This window comes from Trachurus japonicus, chromosome 7 (assembly GCF_045865225.1).
Source record: "Trachurus japonicus isolate A0001 chromosome 7, Traja_1.0".
In the NCBI taxonomy this organism is placed as follows: Eukaryota; Metazoa; Chordata; class Actinopteri; order Carangiformes; family Carangidae; genus Trachurus; species Trachurus japonicus.
The window spans coordinates 3101864-3120077 of record NC_140913.1 but is presented as its reverse complement, the minus strand read 5'-3'; the positions used below and the strand labels follow the sequence as shown (position 1 = coordinate 3120077).

The 18214-nt window shown below is 42.7% G+C and overlaps 1 protein-coding gene across 1 annotated transcript in view; it reads right to left on the bottom strand.

Moving 5' to 3' along the window:
- Positions 1–18214, bottom strand: part of itpr3 (inositol 1,4,5-trisphosphate receptor, type 3) — a 129384-nt gene that overhangs the window by 32978 nt on the left and 78192 nt on the right. The window contains exons 28-39 of the mRNA XM_085780810.1: positions 13374–13448; positions 11691–11810; positions 11302–11424; positions 8805–9005; positions 8573–8688; positions 6291–6426; positions 5872–5997; positions 4826–4951; positions 2072–2192; positions 1786–1967; positions 232–380; positions 41–149 (exon numbers count right to left, since the gene is read on the bottom strand). Coding sequence (XP_085636936.1) covers positions 41–149; positions 232–380; positions 1786–1967; positions 2072–2192; positions 4826–4951; positions 5872–5997; positions 6291–6426; positions 8573–8688; positions 8805–9005; positions 11302–11424; positions 11691–11810; positions 13374–13448 — 1584 coding nt within the window. The remainder of the gene's footprint in view (positions 1–40; positions 150–231; positions 381–1785; positions 1968–2071; positions 2193–4825; positions 4952–5871; positions 5998–6290; positions 6427–8572; positions 8689–8804; positions 9006–11301; positions 11425–11690; positions 11811–13373; positions 13449–18214) is intronic.

Genomic DNA, 18214 nt, shown 5'->3' with positions numbered 1-18214 from the left:
GAGGTTTGATCCTCATCGGTCGGTCAGTCGTTTAACTGACCTTCTCATCAAAGTCCAGAGTCCTGATCAGCATTTCCTGCAGCGTTCTCAGAACTTTGATACACAACTTCTCCTCTGCCGACATCAGAGCCTTCGTGTGCTGGATCAGCCTACACACACACACACACACACACACACATCAGACCTCTGTCAGTGTGTCAGTGCAGCAGGAGGTTTTGGACCTGGACCTACTTGGAGATGAAGCCTCCAGACTCGCAGCGCTGCCGGGCGTCGGTTCCCTCCAGAAACAGCAGCTCAGGCTGATGGAGGACGTCCACCAACACAGACAGCTCTGCATTCACCAGCGGCTTCAAACGCTCCTCCAGAGTGTTGATGATGTCCTGAACACACACACACACACACACACACACACACACACACACACACACACACACACACACACACACACACACACACACACAGTTAGTTGTTGAAGCTCATGGTTTACTGCTGTGGTTTCCAACCTTTTTTGTCTTGTGGACCCCCTGAGCCTTTTTGTCAGTCCACCAGTACCCCCTCACTCATACATGTTGACGATTCTCCACAAGTGGTCATATAAAACGTTAAAGGGATAGTTCCACATTTTGACATATTGGCCCATTGCCATAATCCCTATATTCTTAGGAGTTGGTTCGTTAGCTTTAATTGTCGGTGCAAGCTATTTTTAGACCGGCGGAGCAGAGCCGTGAGCTGCTCAGAGCTACGCTACGGAGGCTAATGAGATTTCTTGTTTTCCCTCATCAAACTCATCAAATACACAATCCAACAACTCCACAACACTCTGGTGGACAAGTTGTGACCTGCACATTCAACACGCTATGAGATAATAACACAACGTTACGAGACGGAGTTTCGGTTTTAAGACAACCGAGTATGAAATTAAAATCATTTCAATTTCTCTCTTATACATATTCTCCTGCGTTTGAGTTGTTTTTGGCTGGTTTGGTGTCTGTTGTAGCCAAATGTATCTTCACAGAGTTGTAGGATTGTCACAATACTAAAATTTCAAACAGGATACCAATAAACAGGATTCAATACTCAATACAGTGTCTACCTTAGACCTTTTTTTTTGGGGGGGGGGGTCCATTATTTTATTTTTATTTTAATCAAAAGGTCCTATAACAGGTGTTATTTTTATTAACTCTTTCACTGCCTTTTTCTCAAGATTTTGGTGCCAAAATGGCTTTTTGGGCTAAACTAACCTATATTCTATTCTATTCTATTCTATTCTATTCTATATATTGCTGGAAAGTAGAGACTCTCTTATTTAATTTGATGGGTTGAATGTGTATATAGTAATAGTACATAATATATGGTGGGTCTAAAAAGATCAGTCAAAAAGCTGGAAAATGCCTGGCAAGCTGGAGGTAGCTGCTGTGAGAATGGCTGGCAGTCAAAGAGTTAAATAAAAAAGCAAACTCTAAGTTGTGCAGTTTCAGATTCCAATGTGTTTCTCTCATTTCATTACATTCATTACAATGCATTTCTCTTCTCCTCTGACAGGCGGGGTTCTCTCCTCCCTCCTCTCTCACAACACACACACATGCACTGACTGTTATTGATGTTTTTTTAAACGCACCATATGTGCGTCTTCGCTTTGTGTAGCTCTGTTATTCAGGTCCAAATGCTCCGGACGCTGCCTGCTAACCTGCTAACCCTCGGGGTACACATAGCCCTGGTTGGGAATCACTGGTTTACTGTCTGAGCTGAGCGACTCATCTGGTTTAATACACATGGAAGTAAAACCTGTAGTTTCTCTATGATGTTCTTGTAGTCCCAGGGGTTGCTGGAGGCGATGGGTCTGGAGGACCTGGAGGACGACTTGTAGTTTGGGTTGGAGCGGGACAGAGAGTTGAGAGCAGAACTGGACAACATGGAGCTGATCTGAGCCTCCAGGTCCAGAGGAATAGAGATAGAGCGACTCTTGGCTGAAAACAGAAGGAGAGAGAGTCACTGATCAGTCTGTGCAGGGGTGAGACGTGCATGTGGGTGTGTTTGTGTGTGTGTGTGTGTGTGTGTGTGTGTGTGTTACCTGTCATAGCGAGGGTCTTGATGCAGGTCTCCACCTGTCCCCTGTGCTGCTGCTGCAGCCAGGGACAGTCCAGCAGCCGGACAGACGACTGAAGCAGCTGAGTCACAATGGTGTGATGAGTCTGACAGAGCAAGAGAGAGAAGACGAGGAATTAAACCTAATGTCAAACAAAGGAAGAAATAAACAAATACATGAACAAAACCTGCAGATATAACGAGAAAAAAAGAAAAAATATAATCCTGATAAAATGAATAAAAAGGATTTTAATTTTATTTTTTTTGTCTTCATGTATTGTATTTATTAAGTCATATTATGTATCATGTGATCTCCTGACTGCAGGTGTTGCTGTTACAATACCGTATTCAATATTTAACCCTTCAGAGTCTGTGGGATTTTCTTCTGTATTTCTCTCGCCTGGTCTCCTTGTGTATTAATGTTTGTAAAACCTCTGTGATGCACAATCAAGTAATTGACATCCTTTGTTTCAGGACAACCTGGGCTTTCAGAATATTCATGCTGTAGTGGTGTCATATGAATGTAGAAAGAGCTATATCAGAAAAAATTCACATATATTTGTTGGAAACACAGAAGATTGTTATAAACTTCTTTTATGCACTATATAACTGTTCTTTGAGGTCTTGGGGATTCGGGGGAAGAGAATAAGGGCTTTGGCTATGATACAAAATATATTATTTATATTATTTACAAAAATGCCCCACTATCCTGGTATGACAACAGCATGTCTGTCCTGCAGTGAACAAACTTTCTCCTTCCACATGAGGCCCATGTCTTGGTCTCAGCTTGTGTAAATGGTAATCTATGCATAATTTATTACATTTACAGATGATTTTCTGATAATTGCAACAGAGCAACCATCTCGATCGATTGATTGAACTTTATTAATCCTCGAGGGGGGAATTAGTTTGTCCCAGACTCCCAGCAGCGCACAAAAAAACACAATAAATAGGCAGATTAAAAACCCCAAACACACAACACCCAAAAACTCCATAGATCACTCCAACATGCACACAGGCTAAAAACAAACAAACAAACAATCCAGCAATCACTCACTGCTAGGACAGGCAGCCGCTGTCACAGCGATATCGAAGGAACTAATGTGTTGATGTAAATGAAGACTCTATGGGCCCTAGTTTGGTGGCGCAGCGCAGGTGGCGCAAGGTAACGCAGCCGGTGTAATGCAAGTTTCGACCAGCGGAGCCTAGCGCAAAGTCAGATGCTGCGCTGAGATAGGTGTGGCCGCGCAGCAGGGGGAGGCGTCACAGATTCAGCTTGGTGCAGTGGAAGTTTCGTGCGAAAATGTCCCACCGAGGGTGCGCTGAAAGCTCGCCACCTCAAACCAGGTCTACTCTCAGCGCAGGGCGGAGCGCAGCAGATGCAGTGGAAGTTTGGCTGACTGACCTGCAGTGCACACACGTCACCAAGACCTCACAGGCAGATTTCCACAGTTCCAGGCACATTTCAATGCAATAAATATCCACAATAACCACTATTTAATGCACGTGAATTTATATCTATATAGATTGTCCCGTCACATCTGACGTCAGATCAAAGCAGAGATCAATGGCTGTGGCACGCGTAATGGAAACTCCACCTGAATTAACACAGCAGGGACGAACTGGCACTGAAAAGCAGCTGTGGATGTCCCAAGCAGGACTGAGGGTGGATGACTGCATGTCACTGCCGTGTTGAGATACGCACTGTGCCGTTGTGATGATCCGCTTTATTTATTTATCTACTTATTAATTCATTAGCGGCGAGCGACTGCGTCGTCACGCGGCCGCAATGAAAAACAAAACACAAATCATCATCTCTCTTAGCCCACCACAACAGCCTCGGTATCAGATAGTCAGTATATAGCCTATACTCAGCATCTCTATCACAGAAAAAAAAGAGAGGAGGACAAAGAGAGAGAGAGAGAGAGAGAGAGCGTCCTTTACGCTGATTTCATCCCGCATGGTGTTTGTTTATGTTGTGATTAGTGTAGCCTACACCTCTCATCTTTCTTACACAGGGTGTGAATAAATATGAGTTTCTTTATTAGTTTATGAGTTGTTGTTTTTTACACTGGGCAGCCGTTCTCAGTGTATCAGATCAAACCTGATTAAGGATATTAGTAAACTCATTATTCGGCCACTCTGAGCTCGGACCTCCGGACCAAAACAGCTGTTTCCTCCTGGGAGAGGTTCGGCCACTGGCGTCGCTGTCTCCTCCGTCCATGTCAAAGTATAAAAAATGACAAACTTGCAGCGCGCATCGCCCGCGGCGCAGTTAAAGGTGAGGAGAGGAGCTCATTTGATTGGTGAAGCTCCGAATCGGCCTTTCTCTCCTCCTCCTGTCTCCCTCCCGCCCTCTCTCCTCCCTCTTTGCCGTTTGCACCGGTAGGAGGGACAAGGGGAGGGCCTGCGCTGGCGTAAGTCGGACTGCGCTGCCCACCAAACTTGCGAAATGGACCTGGACACGCCTCGTTGGCGTGGTGAAGCTGCGCTGCACTTAGACTTCGCTCGGTCTAGGAAACTAGGGCCCTTTGGCCCATCCTGTGATGGGGCAGGAGTCTCCTATTGGACACGGATGTTTGAGGCAGAACTACTCTGTTTCTGGGTGAGCTACAGACACACCAGTGGACACTTCGTAAAGGCCAAAGTGTCCCGCTTTAATTAAAAAAAGAGTGAGAGTAAAACAATACCCCCTGCCATCGCCCTGACCCCAGAGGGTTAATAATATATTGTTCCTGACCTGCAGAGAGGTGCTGTTCTCAGAGAACGGCGAGCTGAAGAAGGCGTTGATGGTGTCAAAGACCACGTTGATGATGTACTTCTCCAGGACCGGATCAGAGAGACGCTTGTCTCGTTTATTACACACCTGCAGACAACATAAGCTCATATCATCATCATCATCATCATCATCATCATCATCATCATCGTAGTAGTAGTAGTAAACCTTTATTTTACCAGGCAAGAATTGCTAAGAATACATTCTTATTAAGGCAATGGCCTGGTAGGAGGTGAAGACCTCCTAAGGGGAAGGGAGAGGGGGGGTAACATTAAAATATAGACAATAAAAGCACATACAACAACAGTGACACAAAAGAAGAAAGAATAAAGACAATAAGCCAACATAACGCAATGACATACCACAGAATGACAGATTGTGACCTTCATCATCATCGTTAAAACAGCTGAAGTTCTACAATGATGATGAAGTTAAAGGGATAGTTCAACATTTTGGCAAATTGGCCCATTGCCTCAATCCCTTTAGTTTTAGCAGTAGGTTCATTACCTTTAATTGTCGGTGCAAGCTGGATTTTTTGTTGTTGTTTTTTTTATGCATGTGTTTATTAGTTTTTTGTTTCATTAAACAACAAGACATTATTACATGTCCCACCCTAACCCTACAAAGCAAACTTTTTCTCCCAATTCTCCCTCCCATCCCCTCTTCCCCTCACCAAATAAGTATAAGAAAATGGCCGGGGCAGAGACGTGTGCTCTTCACGGTACTTTCCCATTTCCCTCATCAAACTAAATACACAATCCAACAACTCCAAAAGCGTTTTGGAGTTGTTGGATTGTGTATTTGATGAGTTTAATGAGGGAAACGTGGAAATATTGCGTGCTGTGCAAAGCTTGCATCTCTGCCCCGCTGATCTCAAAACAGCTTGCACCGACAATTAAAGGTAATGAACCTACTGCTAAGACTATAGGGATTATGGCAATGGGCGAATTTGCCTAAATGTTAAACTATCCCTTTAAGCAGTGAACTGCAGTAGTCAGCTCTGTTATTACCCGGGCCATGTCCACTGTGAAGTCCTCAAACAGCTTCCAGATGTGGTTGGACGTGTAGATCTCCTTCATCTCCACTTCTGTGTCCACGTAGCAGTGATTAACAAAGTTCACGTAGGCTATCTTCACCTGGAGACCCACAGACAGAGACAGGCAGGAGAGAGAGAGAAACACAGAGACAGACCGACAGAGAGTTCAAAACAAAGTGATTCATAATTTAAACCACGGCCTAGTTTGACTGTGGTCGATACAGTTGACTGAACACCATTAATAACAGTGTGGTTTGGTGAGGTGTGCTCAGGTTAAGCAGATTAGATCTGTCAGTGGTTACAAGGCCGAAGAGATAGAGGTTAATAAAAATAAAAATAGGCAGAACACACACACACACACACACACACACACACACACACACACACACACACCTCAGTGATGCAGTCTTCGTGTGTCACCACTCTGACCACGTCCTCCAGCGGCAGCAGAGAAGTGCATTTGATCTCTGTGTAGACGTTCTTCCCCTCTGCACAGGCTGCTAACAGCTCCACCAGAGAGATGTGATACCTGCAGAGAGGAGCACACACTGTCTACACACCAACCACTGACACACAGAGACTGAACTGGTTCCCGGTCAAAGACAGATAACTCTATTCATTACTAGTATTAATTAGAAACATCACTGTTAAAAACAACTCCACTTATTCTGTATCAGAACTTAGACAAACATAATTACATCACCAGACATGATGCCACAGGAGGTAACTTATCACTTTGCCAAAAGCAAAGACAAATGTTATCAAAAGAGCAGTCATGTAGCAATGGAATTCACTCCAAAGAAACATCAAACATAAGAACAGTCAATTTAAAGGGATAGTTCAACATTTTGGCAAATTGGCCCATTGCCATAACCCCTATAGCAGTGGGTTCGTTACCTTTATTTGTCGGTGCAAGCTATTTCTAGAACGGCGGAGTGGAGCTGCGAGCTACTCAGAGCTACACTACGGAGGCTAATGGGATTTTTTGGTTTCCCTTATCAAACTCATCAAATACACAATCCAACAACTCCAAAACACTCTGGTAGACAAGTTGTGACCTGCACATTCACCACGCTATGAGATAATAACAGAACGTTACCAGACAGAGTTGTTTTCGAGGTAAATACAGAGACTGTTTGCTGAAAAACTGTCCCCGACAGCAACACACATCGGCGGTTTTGCATGAATTTACCTCTAAAACAACTCTGTCTCGTAACGTTCCGTTATTATCTCATAGTGTGGTGATTGTGCAGGTCACAACTTGTCCACCAGACCGTTTTGGAGTTGTTGGATTGCGTATTTGATGAGTTTGATGAGGGAAACCAAGAAATCCCATTAGCCTCCGTAGCGTAGCTCTGAGCAGCTCGCCTCTCCACTCGGTGGTTCTGAAAATAGCTCACACCGACAAATAAAGGTAACGAACCTATGGGCCAATTCGCCAAAATGTTGAACTATCACTTTAAACTAATTGTAAAACAGTATCTTTTAAATAGAGATGTTTTGTTTGCCCAGTCAACTACTAATTGATTGATTGATTGAATGATCAATTGTATTGATATTTATTTTATTATTATTATATATTCATTATATTGTTTTCTTTTGTTGTGTATAAAGAAATCATGTACTTCTATGTATAATAGTCGGACCCCAGTAAGAGCTAATGGGGATCCTAACTAATACCCCTTTCCCACTGGCCAAAAAACCCGTTTAAACCCGCTAACAATCGGCTTTTGGTGGCAGTGGGAAAGGCGCACCGAGCCACTCAGCAAGCGACGCGGGTTACAATCGCCTTTAATCGGCTCGGCTCTGCTCGGCTTGCAGTGGGAACGCCAGACCCGCGTCAACCCGCTAATTTACGTGATGACACTGAACGTTACGTGACGCTACGTCATCGCGCCGGTCGCGTCTCATATCACGTACCAAAACAAAGCTCTGCTCCGCTCTGCTCTCATCCGAGACTGGGATCAAAAGATCAAACAACACTGACCAAAAACGAAAAGAAAAGAAGCGACAGTCTGTTTAACTGACGTGTTGTGCCGCGGACGTCCGTCATCCGGCCGCAGCAGACTCTCTGTCCTCCGCGGTCCTGGTGCTCCAGGTCAGCCAGCCAGAGAGTCTGCCTCGGCGGACGGACACTCCGCGGCGAGCGGCTGTGGCATGACTGTGTGTGTCTCTTGCACCGCGGATGAGAGCGGGGCGACTGGTTTATGCTCTGTCTGATCCCTCAGCGGGGGGCAGACTCGGCTCATTTTGGTCAATGGGAAAGGAGCCAAATGCCGATTGTTAGCGGGTCGACCCGCGTTTAAAAAACCCGCGTCGACCCGCTAATTTTAGTGGGAAAACGGCTAAACAAAACTAAACAACTCCCATGAACAGCAGCAGCAGTGACTTATGAAGGTGGCTGCTGGTCTGATTGATAAGTAACTAAAGTGAGAGTGGTCAAAAACTTCAATTTTCTGGTCAAATGTGAAGACACACCCAAAAATGAATTAAATGCATCTTTAAATATTGAGTTTATATTGGCAGTAAAATACATATGAACAAGTCTACATAGTGGTAAAAGATACGAGCAGCACGTAAACGCAGCAGAAAGAGCTTGAGTGTTGCACGCAGTCGACATTCAGGATTTTCAAGAAATTTCAGCATCATCTCCTCACAGTCGTTGTCATGGTTACCTGAGCGGGCTGTTCTCACTGACCCCCTCCCTGCTCTCCGCCATCAACCCCAACATGACGTTAAAGGAGGTTTTGTCATTGTAGAAGACGACCACGTCCTCCCCGGCGTTCGTCAACTGAGGGGAGAGACCACAGGACGACATCATCACACAGACAGACAGACGGATGGATGGACAGACACAAACACAACACTCTGGATGCATCTTGTCCTCGCCTTCGTCCTCGCGCTCACCTCGGTCATGATCATATCCTGACACTTCTTCACGTACTTCCCCTCGGCCTTGATGATGGTGTGGAGGAAGTTGAGGTACTGGACGTGGCGGCCGTGCGTGGCCAGACAGTGGATGAAGTGCTGCAGGACGCTCTCGGAGATCTCGGTGCACAGCTGGTAGTTGTTGCTGAAGATGTGCTGCACTGTCTCGGCCTCCAGCAGCTACACAGAGGAGGAGGAGGAGGGATCTCAGTGCAACAACTTTACTGCGACTGTTACTCAATTCATCAGTTTCACATTTCATTCATAAACGGTCAGGGTGTCAGAGTGACTCCACCTGTACCTGAGATCATTGATATTTAAAAAACCCTTACCAGCTAAACTTTCTAAAGCTTTCTACAGCTCAGCCTTTTCCCCACACTAAATTATTGTCATTATCTTAAAAATCAACCTCTAATGTTTTGACCTGCAAAGACTGGAAGGTTTTTCTCATCCTGTTTGCTGGGTGGTAACTATTTTCCTTATTTTTGTTTTTAAATGAATTTGTGTATAAAATGCCATAAATTAACAAAAACAAGTTCCCATCTCAGATGGTTGAGCAACATCTGAACATCTACAGGTTTAATTGTCTGTTTTTAAAGGGATAGTTCACCCAAAATTCAAATTTCACTCATTATCTACTCACCCTCATGTCGACTAAGGGCTGGGAGAATTTTCAGAGTCCTCCGTTCCTTCTCTGAGTTACGGGGGGGGTCAGCTCAGCAGTATTTGTCCATATAATGGTTGTGAACGGAGCTCACTTTTCTTCGTCCAAAAAGACACACCAAAAAACATCCAAATACTTCCATACTGCTCGTCTGTAATGTCCCTCTTGTATTGAAGCCCCGACATGAGAAATAGTTTGGAAAAAAATTTAAAAAGTCTATATTTTAAGCTTGTTTGTAGCGGAAGCTCCCATTGTCTCGGTTCACGGCTCTTCCTGTGTCAATGCAAATCTTGCGTGACCGGCAGTACAATTTCTCATGTCGGGGCTTCAATACAAGAGGGACATGACAGACGAGCAGTATGGAGGTATTTGGATGTTTTTTGGTGTGTCTTTTTGGATGAAGAAAAGCTAGGCCCATTCACAACCATTATATGGACAAATACTGCTGCGTGGACCCCCCCGTAACTCAGAGAAGGAACGGAGGACTCTGAAAATTCTCACAGCTCTTAGTCGACATGAGGGTGAGTAGATAGATAATGAGTGAAATTTGAATTTTGGGTGAAATATCCCTTTAAGTATGTTCTCTAAAGCAAAATAAAACAAATCTCACGTTCATTTGACTTAATTCTGAATTCTGAAGACAAAAGTGAACAACCCAAATGAGACGTCTACCTTATCAGAGGTTTTAACTCTTGGGATGCTGCCATCACTTTTCTTTTCATCTCACACATGTTGTAAAAGTTCCATAACATTATGTGTTGTTTTGGTGACATGTCGCACACCAGCGTGTGTGTCATCACATTATGTTATATGCATGTATGGTAATGTAAAGACATACAGAAAAACATATAATGTAACATACAGTATGTTATATAATATCATGTTATGTTATGTTATGTTTAGTGCTGTCAAAAATATTGCCTTATTAAAGTAGCACCGCCGGGCCAGCTTGTCTCATAACAAAGAAGAATTCTGCATTTGCTCCACAGGCACACCACTGGCTATATTTTGTGTACAGATAGTTATGGCTCCCCTGGACCTATTTATTGCATATTTCAGTTTTTTTTTATTGCTATTACTGCTGTATTTGCGATAGTGCTACTTTAACGTGTTAACGCAAATCAATTTTAACGGCATAATTTTTTTTATTGCAAGATTAACATTCTTTATGACTTAGTGAACTTGCAGTTTTTTCATAAACTGTGGCCACCGGACTTCTGAAGTCTGGTATGTCTAACTAACTGCAAAACATCTTGAGGATACGTCTGACTTAGACCGATGTTTTCAATGACGGAAAGTACATTCACTCAAGCTGTAATTTTTGTTTACCGTTCGGGTGTCATAGTTCTGATGGTTAGACACACAACGTATATACTCATGTATACAGAGCTGGAGCTGAGCTGGAGCTGTGGCCCTGCTGTCTGAGCAGGCTGAAGTCTGAACTCTCTCCTCTTTTTTTCATAATCTTTCTCATCAGATGAGTCAAAACTTTCAGCCTCTGAAGCACCGTCATCCTCCGTGTATTGATAGACAGTGTTACAATGTGTGAGATTTAGCTTCAAATGGGAATGACTGCTCAAAGTGAGAATGTGAAATATAACACTACTAAAAAACATGTACATAAAGCAATCCTATCCACTTTTTCCATGTGGATAAGAGTATTAAAATGATAATTCAAGGGACATTCAGAATAGATAAAAATGTGATTAATTTGCGATTATTCGCAAGTTAATTATGACATTCATGAGATTAATCGCGATTAAATATTTTAATCGATTGACAGCACTAGTTATGTTATGTTATGCCACGTACCCCAGGGTTGAGGAAGAGATTGAGGCTCTTGTGCAGCAGAACCTGGTTCTCCTGGTTCCCCATACAAAACTTCTGCAGGAACAGGTGAGTGTACCTAATGATCTCCTGCATCTTCACATCATTCTGCAGAAGGAAAGAGAGATGGGGATTAAGATGAAAAGCTGAATCACAAACCTCACTCAAACATGGGTCCAGATTTCTTTAAAACATTTTTGAGGAATACCTTATCCAACACATAGGCTACAGCCAGTAATGCCACTTTTTATTATCCACAATTAGACCACTTATAAGTCTTATTTCTTAAAATCCGGTGTCACCTGTCCTAATGCTTAAATTATTGGTCCAGGGCTTGGTAAAGATGCTTTTATTTTGGCGGTAGCCTGTCTTACCTGGTCGTAGGACACCTGCAGCAGGTCTAGCATGACTTTATGAGCTCCCATGTTCTTCAACAACCTCTGCTGTTTCTTCCAAACTCCACTGCTGCACATCTTATTCAGCCTCTCCAGGATCTGCAAATGAAAGAGAAGATGGAGAAGAGGGAGGTGGAGCAGAGTTAGATGAGACAGAGTTATTTCCCCCCCACAGAAAATAAAAAAAAACTTTCTCTCTTCTGATTAGTATGTTTGTCAAACACACAGATATATTTTTTCAATTATCTCCCTCCTTAATTCAATTCACTTGTGATAAATGACACTGAAAATGAAAGAGTGTCTGAAATCATTTCCGAGTTGAAGTGACGATTGATGCATTATAACAAAACAGAATGGAAATCCCACTACAGGAAGGCAAAGCAATCACCGTGTATGATTAGATAAGACTTTTTCAATCTGCCTCAAATATACAGAAAGTTTTTACAGTGAAAACAAATCAATTTAAAAAATCACTGTATTCCAGGTACATGTCTGAGTTCTTGGAATATTTGTGGTGAATGCTAAAAGCTGAATTTTGAATGTTAAAAAGGTTCTTTTAGAAAAATGAAACAAACAAATGTGACAGGTGAAATGGTATTCTGGAATTGCTGTGGTAGTTGTGGTTCCTGATAATGAGCTGGTGCGTGTAAGGTTCTTTTATGGCAAGATGGCTACCTGATGATGAGCTGAATGTACTTAGTGGTATAATGAATGGGATGAAAATCACTTTGGATGGACATTAGCCCGACTGCGCTGTAACAAAAAATCTAGGTCACTTGGATCCACTCCTGTCAACTTCACTTGAAAGTGCAGATTTGAAACATGATAGACATGATAGTTTCAATTTGATAATACAAAAAATATTTATCTGAGCATAAAAGTAGGATTGGATGGGTGGGCGTTTGCCTTTCTTTCCATATATTCTCATTTTACGAAACAAAAAAAAAGTTAATCAGCTGAGTACTTAGTACTCTATGTGATTTTTGTGTACTTTTGGACCGAATATGTTAATAAAGGTTAAAGTGAAATAAATAATTGCCAGATCATATAGGTGAAGTATGGTAAACATTTCTTTATGTGTTATATTAAGGCAAAATCAAAAATATTCAAAAACAGCCAAAATAGTCTCAGACCCTTGAGGGTTAAACTCTGCTGACAGAAAGCTCATTTAAAAGAACAAAGAACCACGTGGTTTTGGATCTGGAGATTGGACACAAAGCAACAACCGAACAAATAATCATTGGGAAGCAAAGTTTGATCAGACAATCATTTTGATTGGTTGACCTTACAAAACAACAACTGTATTGTCTTTCTTTTCTCACAGTGTATTGTAGCAGTCAATGTGTGTTATTTACTTTAAGGGCATGAGTCTATTTGATAAAGATTAATTTTAGGATATTCAAACTATACTTTGTTTTCCTCTTTATTTACAATTGTGATGCTGTTGACCAAAGTCACTATAGGAAAAAAATGATTACATGTGATTATTCTGAGCTGTGAAAGCCACCATTGCTGCAGAGACAACGCAAAGAGCACCACATAGAGGACCTCATCAACTGAAAGACACATCCCAGGTGACAGGTGAGCTCACAAACTGCAGAAACACCACAACGGAGATGGCCACCGAAAAAACAAAAACAAAAGATGGACAAACATTCTCACCTCTTTGACTTTCTGGTAGTTCTCGTTGCCCTTCTCCAGTTTCTCTTTCTTGGGCGTTGCTTCCTCTGACGGGCCCTGCAGGACTCAGAGGTTAAGACAGCACATGCAGTCCTCTCTGGGTATGGTTCTACTTTATACACACTCGAATAATAACTCATTCTGTTATTTATTACAGTATACTGTATGTGTTGTAATACAACAAGCTTGTATGATTTCCTTCATAGAGATGATTTCCTTTTGTTGTGATGTTCCATTAATGGGAAAAGTGTAGTAAGATGTATGACAATGGCAAAATAGATCTAGACATTTTGGTGCATTATCTGGCTTTTTTAACAGTAGAAATAAACAATAAAGAGAGAGAAGGAGGTGTGACATGCAACAAAAATCCCCAAAACAAATGTGAACCCAGGACAATGTAGACACCAGCAAGCCCCACACCAAGTACAGTAAGTTCAAAAACCAGGATGCAAAGTTTAAAAAGTTTAGTTACATGAGTAATATTCTGATAATTAATAAATGTTAATATGTTACTCAGTGGTGGTTTATAAAGTGACTTTGGGTTAGTTTGTTAGTGGGTTAATATAGTAAATTTTTTATACAGAATCTTGAAATATCACTCAACCATCTAGACTTGAAGATGATGATGAGTACTAGTTCTGAAATCTTTGAAAGTCCGACAATAATTTTGCTACTATCCACCTTTTTCCGAACGTCAAAAACGTAGCCTGTTTTACCGGTTTTGCTCTTCCGGTGGAATTTTATGTTTACGTTTCCATGGTTTCGGTAGTCGCGGTAAATGCATGGATTTCTTTTTTTTTTTTTTTCAATGAAAATCTGTAAAACGCATGGATCATCAAACCAGCTTTTAAGTAAGGGATAATGCCCGACGAGGTGTCCATAATCAGAAATTAATGGACGACGCGGAGGCTTCGCGTCGGACGGTTGCTTCCACGAAGTCCATTAATTTCTGATAATCGGACACCTCGAAGGGCATTATCCCGCTTATACCATGGTCACTTACGAGAAAAATACATATTAAATCATTCACTCATGATTTAATGTTGTTTTTACCGTTAAAATCATACGTTTAACAATAAGCGGCTGAGTGGACTATTTAATAACTCTCGTCGGCGATAAAAGAAAAAAAAGAGGGACCCGCTGTGACCGCAGCGTAACGTTACACAGCCAGTGACTCTGCCACAGCCTGATAGCTGATCAATGAAGGGAGGTGAGGTGCGCGCACACACACACACACACACACACACATACATGTACAAGTTCGCTAGGACTTCGTTCCCTCCTTGCGCAGCGTTATACACATTTTTTCTTTTGTGTTAAACAAATAAACACACACACCCTGATCATGTGCCTGAGTCATGTCACACCTGTCATACTGTCTGACTAGCTGGACACAAGCCTCTTGTACAACACTAAAATCTGTGGTCTATCATCAGGCTGTAAAAGTACTGGACAAGAAGTCAAATGCTCATCATCATTGTCACAGCAGTACAAATTACAATTCACTGAGCTGGGATAACTTCATTAAATTCAAAAATGTCCAGTGCTTCTTACCGCTTGTGTGTTTACAGACTCCAGTGCCGTGATGCGCTGAAAAAAAGTTGTTATGGTCCGAGTGTCCGTTGCCGTGGTTACCAACAAGTGTTTGAGCCAGCGCAGTAATATTTAGAACGTAATCAGGCAATTTGACCGGAACATCTTTATGGGTGTCCATTATCACTTTTTAATGGACACCCCGCAGCCAATCAGAATCGAGTATTCACCCAGACCATGGTATAACAGTGGATATCACACAAATTGACATCCGTGTTAAAAGCCAGCGTTAATAGATCCATGCGTTTACCGCAACTATGACAACGACTGAAAACCATGGAAACGTAAACGTACAATTCCACCAAACCGGCAAAACCGGAAGCCGGTTTTGACCATAGATGACGTTTGGAAACTTGTGGATAGCATTAACCTCACGTTCTTGTAGGAACTCTGAAGCTGTAGGTGAAGCTATACGCTGATGACACTGCACTTTTCTCCACCCCCTTGTCTCTCTTTCTTAAAACTTGTGTTGTTGTTTTTTTTTCAAACCCCTTTCACTGTTAACTCATTGAGTGCCGCGCTCCTTTCCAAAGTTTTAGTCAAGTGTACCGGCAAATTAGACCATATTTGACTTTTTATTTTAGAGCCATAGTGTATTCTATATTATTGCCACCAACACATACTGTAGCTCATTTGAAAGGTTTAACTTTATCCTTCAAATGGCCACAAACCGTTTGTTTCTACGTGCCTCCGTTCCTGAGAAAAGTCAAGCTAAACATGGCTGGGTTTCACCAAAATCCCTCCTTTTTTTCTAGAAAAGGAGATAGAGCGTCTTTTATGAAAGGTGCGCTGTTTGTGTCTGTCGCTCTTCTCACACTCGCATTTCTGGATCAAAGGGCTCGTATAAGATAAATATACACAACAATTGTTGTTCTATTCACAAAACCACCATCGGGGGCGGGGGGGGCGCCACTAAACAACAATAACACAGACGCACCGTGCCGTGTCACAGCCTCTCGCCGCGGAACGTGAGGGTCTGTCGGCCACAGCGGCTCAGGAACACCGGTCCCGCCGGTGGTCGCGGTCCTTCTGTGGTACGGGTCGGTGGTGCCGGTCTGCTTTGGTCCAGAGACCATCAGATTTTACCGCGGGAGGACTTTGGGGAGGACACGGTGTTGCTCCAGATGAAGACCGGGCGGGACAGTGGGCTGAGAGCTTCCTGGTTCAGCTCCCAGCTGCTGCAGCCTCGCGGGTGAGAGCGGAGCAGCAGCGGAGCAGCTGCTGCATCCACATGCAGAACTCCGTTTGCAGAAGCTGAGTTATGATAAAAACTTCCAGATCATGAGCTGTCATGTGACTTTGATCGTCATCTATTTCAGTTCTCCTCGTCGTAGAGTCCCCAAATTTACATATAATGTGTATTAAAGTGTCTATTTTCATAATTTAAAAAAAAAGCAAAAAACGAAAAATTTCGTTTTTGGCACTCAACGCATGGGAACGAAAAACGAGAAATTACGTGGTTGGCACTCAATGAGTTAACTAGTTGGTGGGCTTAGCACTGAGACACTGATCTCTGTAGCTATTTTATAGCTATAGAAACAGATATGAGCCTCTGAGTGAGGCCAGTCCCACCCAACTGTCTATTAACTCCAATACAAAATTTGAAGCTGATTTTCTGAGAGAAGCCAAAGCGCCTCTTTCTTTTAGTGTAAGAGTCTCTAGAAACACCAAAAACACGTTCAGGAAGTCCTCAGGTCGCTCACGGTCTTCTTCTTGTTCTGATCCGAGCTACTGTTTTGTCAGAATAAAGGCCCTTTCACACCGGGGACGTATTTTTCGAGCGAATAATTAGCACGTCAATACTTTTTACCTTTTTTTTAAAAACCCGGTTTTCATTACAAGTCCTTTCACACCGGCTGTGAATATTACGCAGCGAAAATACAACATAACATTTTTTCTGAGCTTTCGCCCGGCAAATAAACGCATCAACCAATCATGTAGCATGAAAAGGAGGTACGTCACAACACCATGACAACAATGTCAACCTGTCTCTCACCAAAGACGGTTTAAGGAATAGAGTAGGACCGTATAGGCCCAAATGTGAGACTAGTGCCTCGAGACCAATTCATTAATCAGGGACTCCTATGACATGCACTTTATCGACTATTTCACTGAGCCCTTTGTTCCATACATTTATATAAAGTCACAGTGCAACACAACCCATGCCTATTCGAGTCGCCGCCGGTGTGAGTGGTTTTGAGGCAAAATATTCGCCAACAAATATTTTGCAATTTTGTTTCATTTATTCGTCATGTCCCCGGTGTGAAAGGACCGTATAGGCCCAAATGTGAGACTAGTGCCTCGAGACCAATTCATTAATCAGGGACTCCTATGACATGCACTTTATCGACTATTTCACTGAGCCCTTTGTTCCATACATTTATATAAAGTCACAGTGCAACACAACCCTGCATGCATGCGCGCACACACACACACACACACACACACACACACACATACATGTACAAGTTCGCTAGGACTTCGTTCCCTCCTTGCGCAGCGTTATACACATTTTTTCTTTTGTGTTAAACAAATAAACACACACACCCTGATCATGTGCCTGAGTCATGTCACACCTGTCATACTGTCTGACTAGCTGGACACAAGCCTCTTGTACAACACTAAAATCTGTGGTCTATCATCAGGCTGTAAAAGTACTGGACAAGAAGTCAAATGCTCATCATCATTGTCACAGCAGTACAAATTACAATTCACTGAGCTGGGATAACTTCATTAAATTCAAAAATGTACCGCTTGTGTGTTTACAGACTCCAGTGCCGTGATGCGCTGAAAAAAAGTTGTTATGGTCCGAGTGTCCGTTGCCGTGGTTACCAACAAGTGTTTGAGCCAGCGCAGTAATATTTAGAACGTAATCAGGCAATTTGACCGGAACATCTTTATGGGTGTCCATTATCACTTTTTAATGGACACCCCGCAGCCAATCAGAATCGAGTATTCACCCAGACCATGGTATAACAGTGGATATCACACAAATTGACATCCGTGTTAAAAGCCAGCGTTAATAGATCCATGCGTTTACCGCAACTATGACAACGACTGAAAACCATGGAAACGTAAACGTACAATTCCACCAAACCGGCAAAACCGGAAGCCGGTTTTGACCATAGATGACGTTTGGAAACTTGTGGATAGCATTAACCTCACGTTCTTGTAGGAACTCTGAAGCTGTAGGTGAAGCTATACGCTGATGACACTGCACTTTTCTCCAC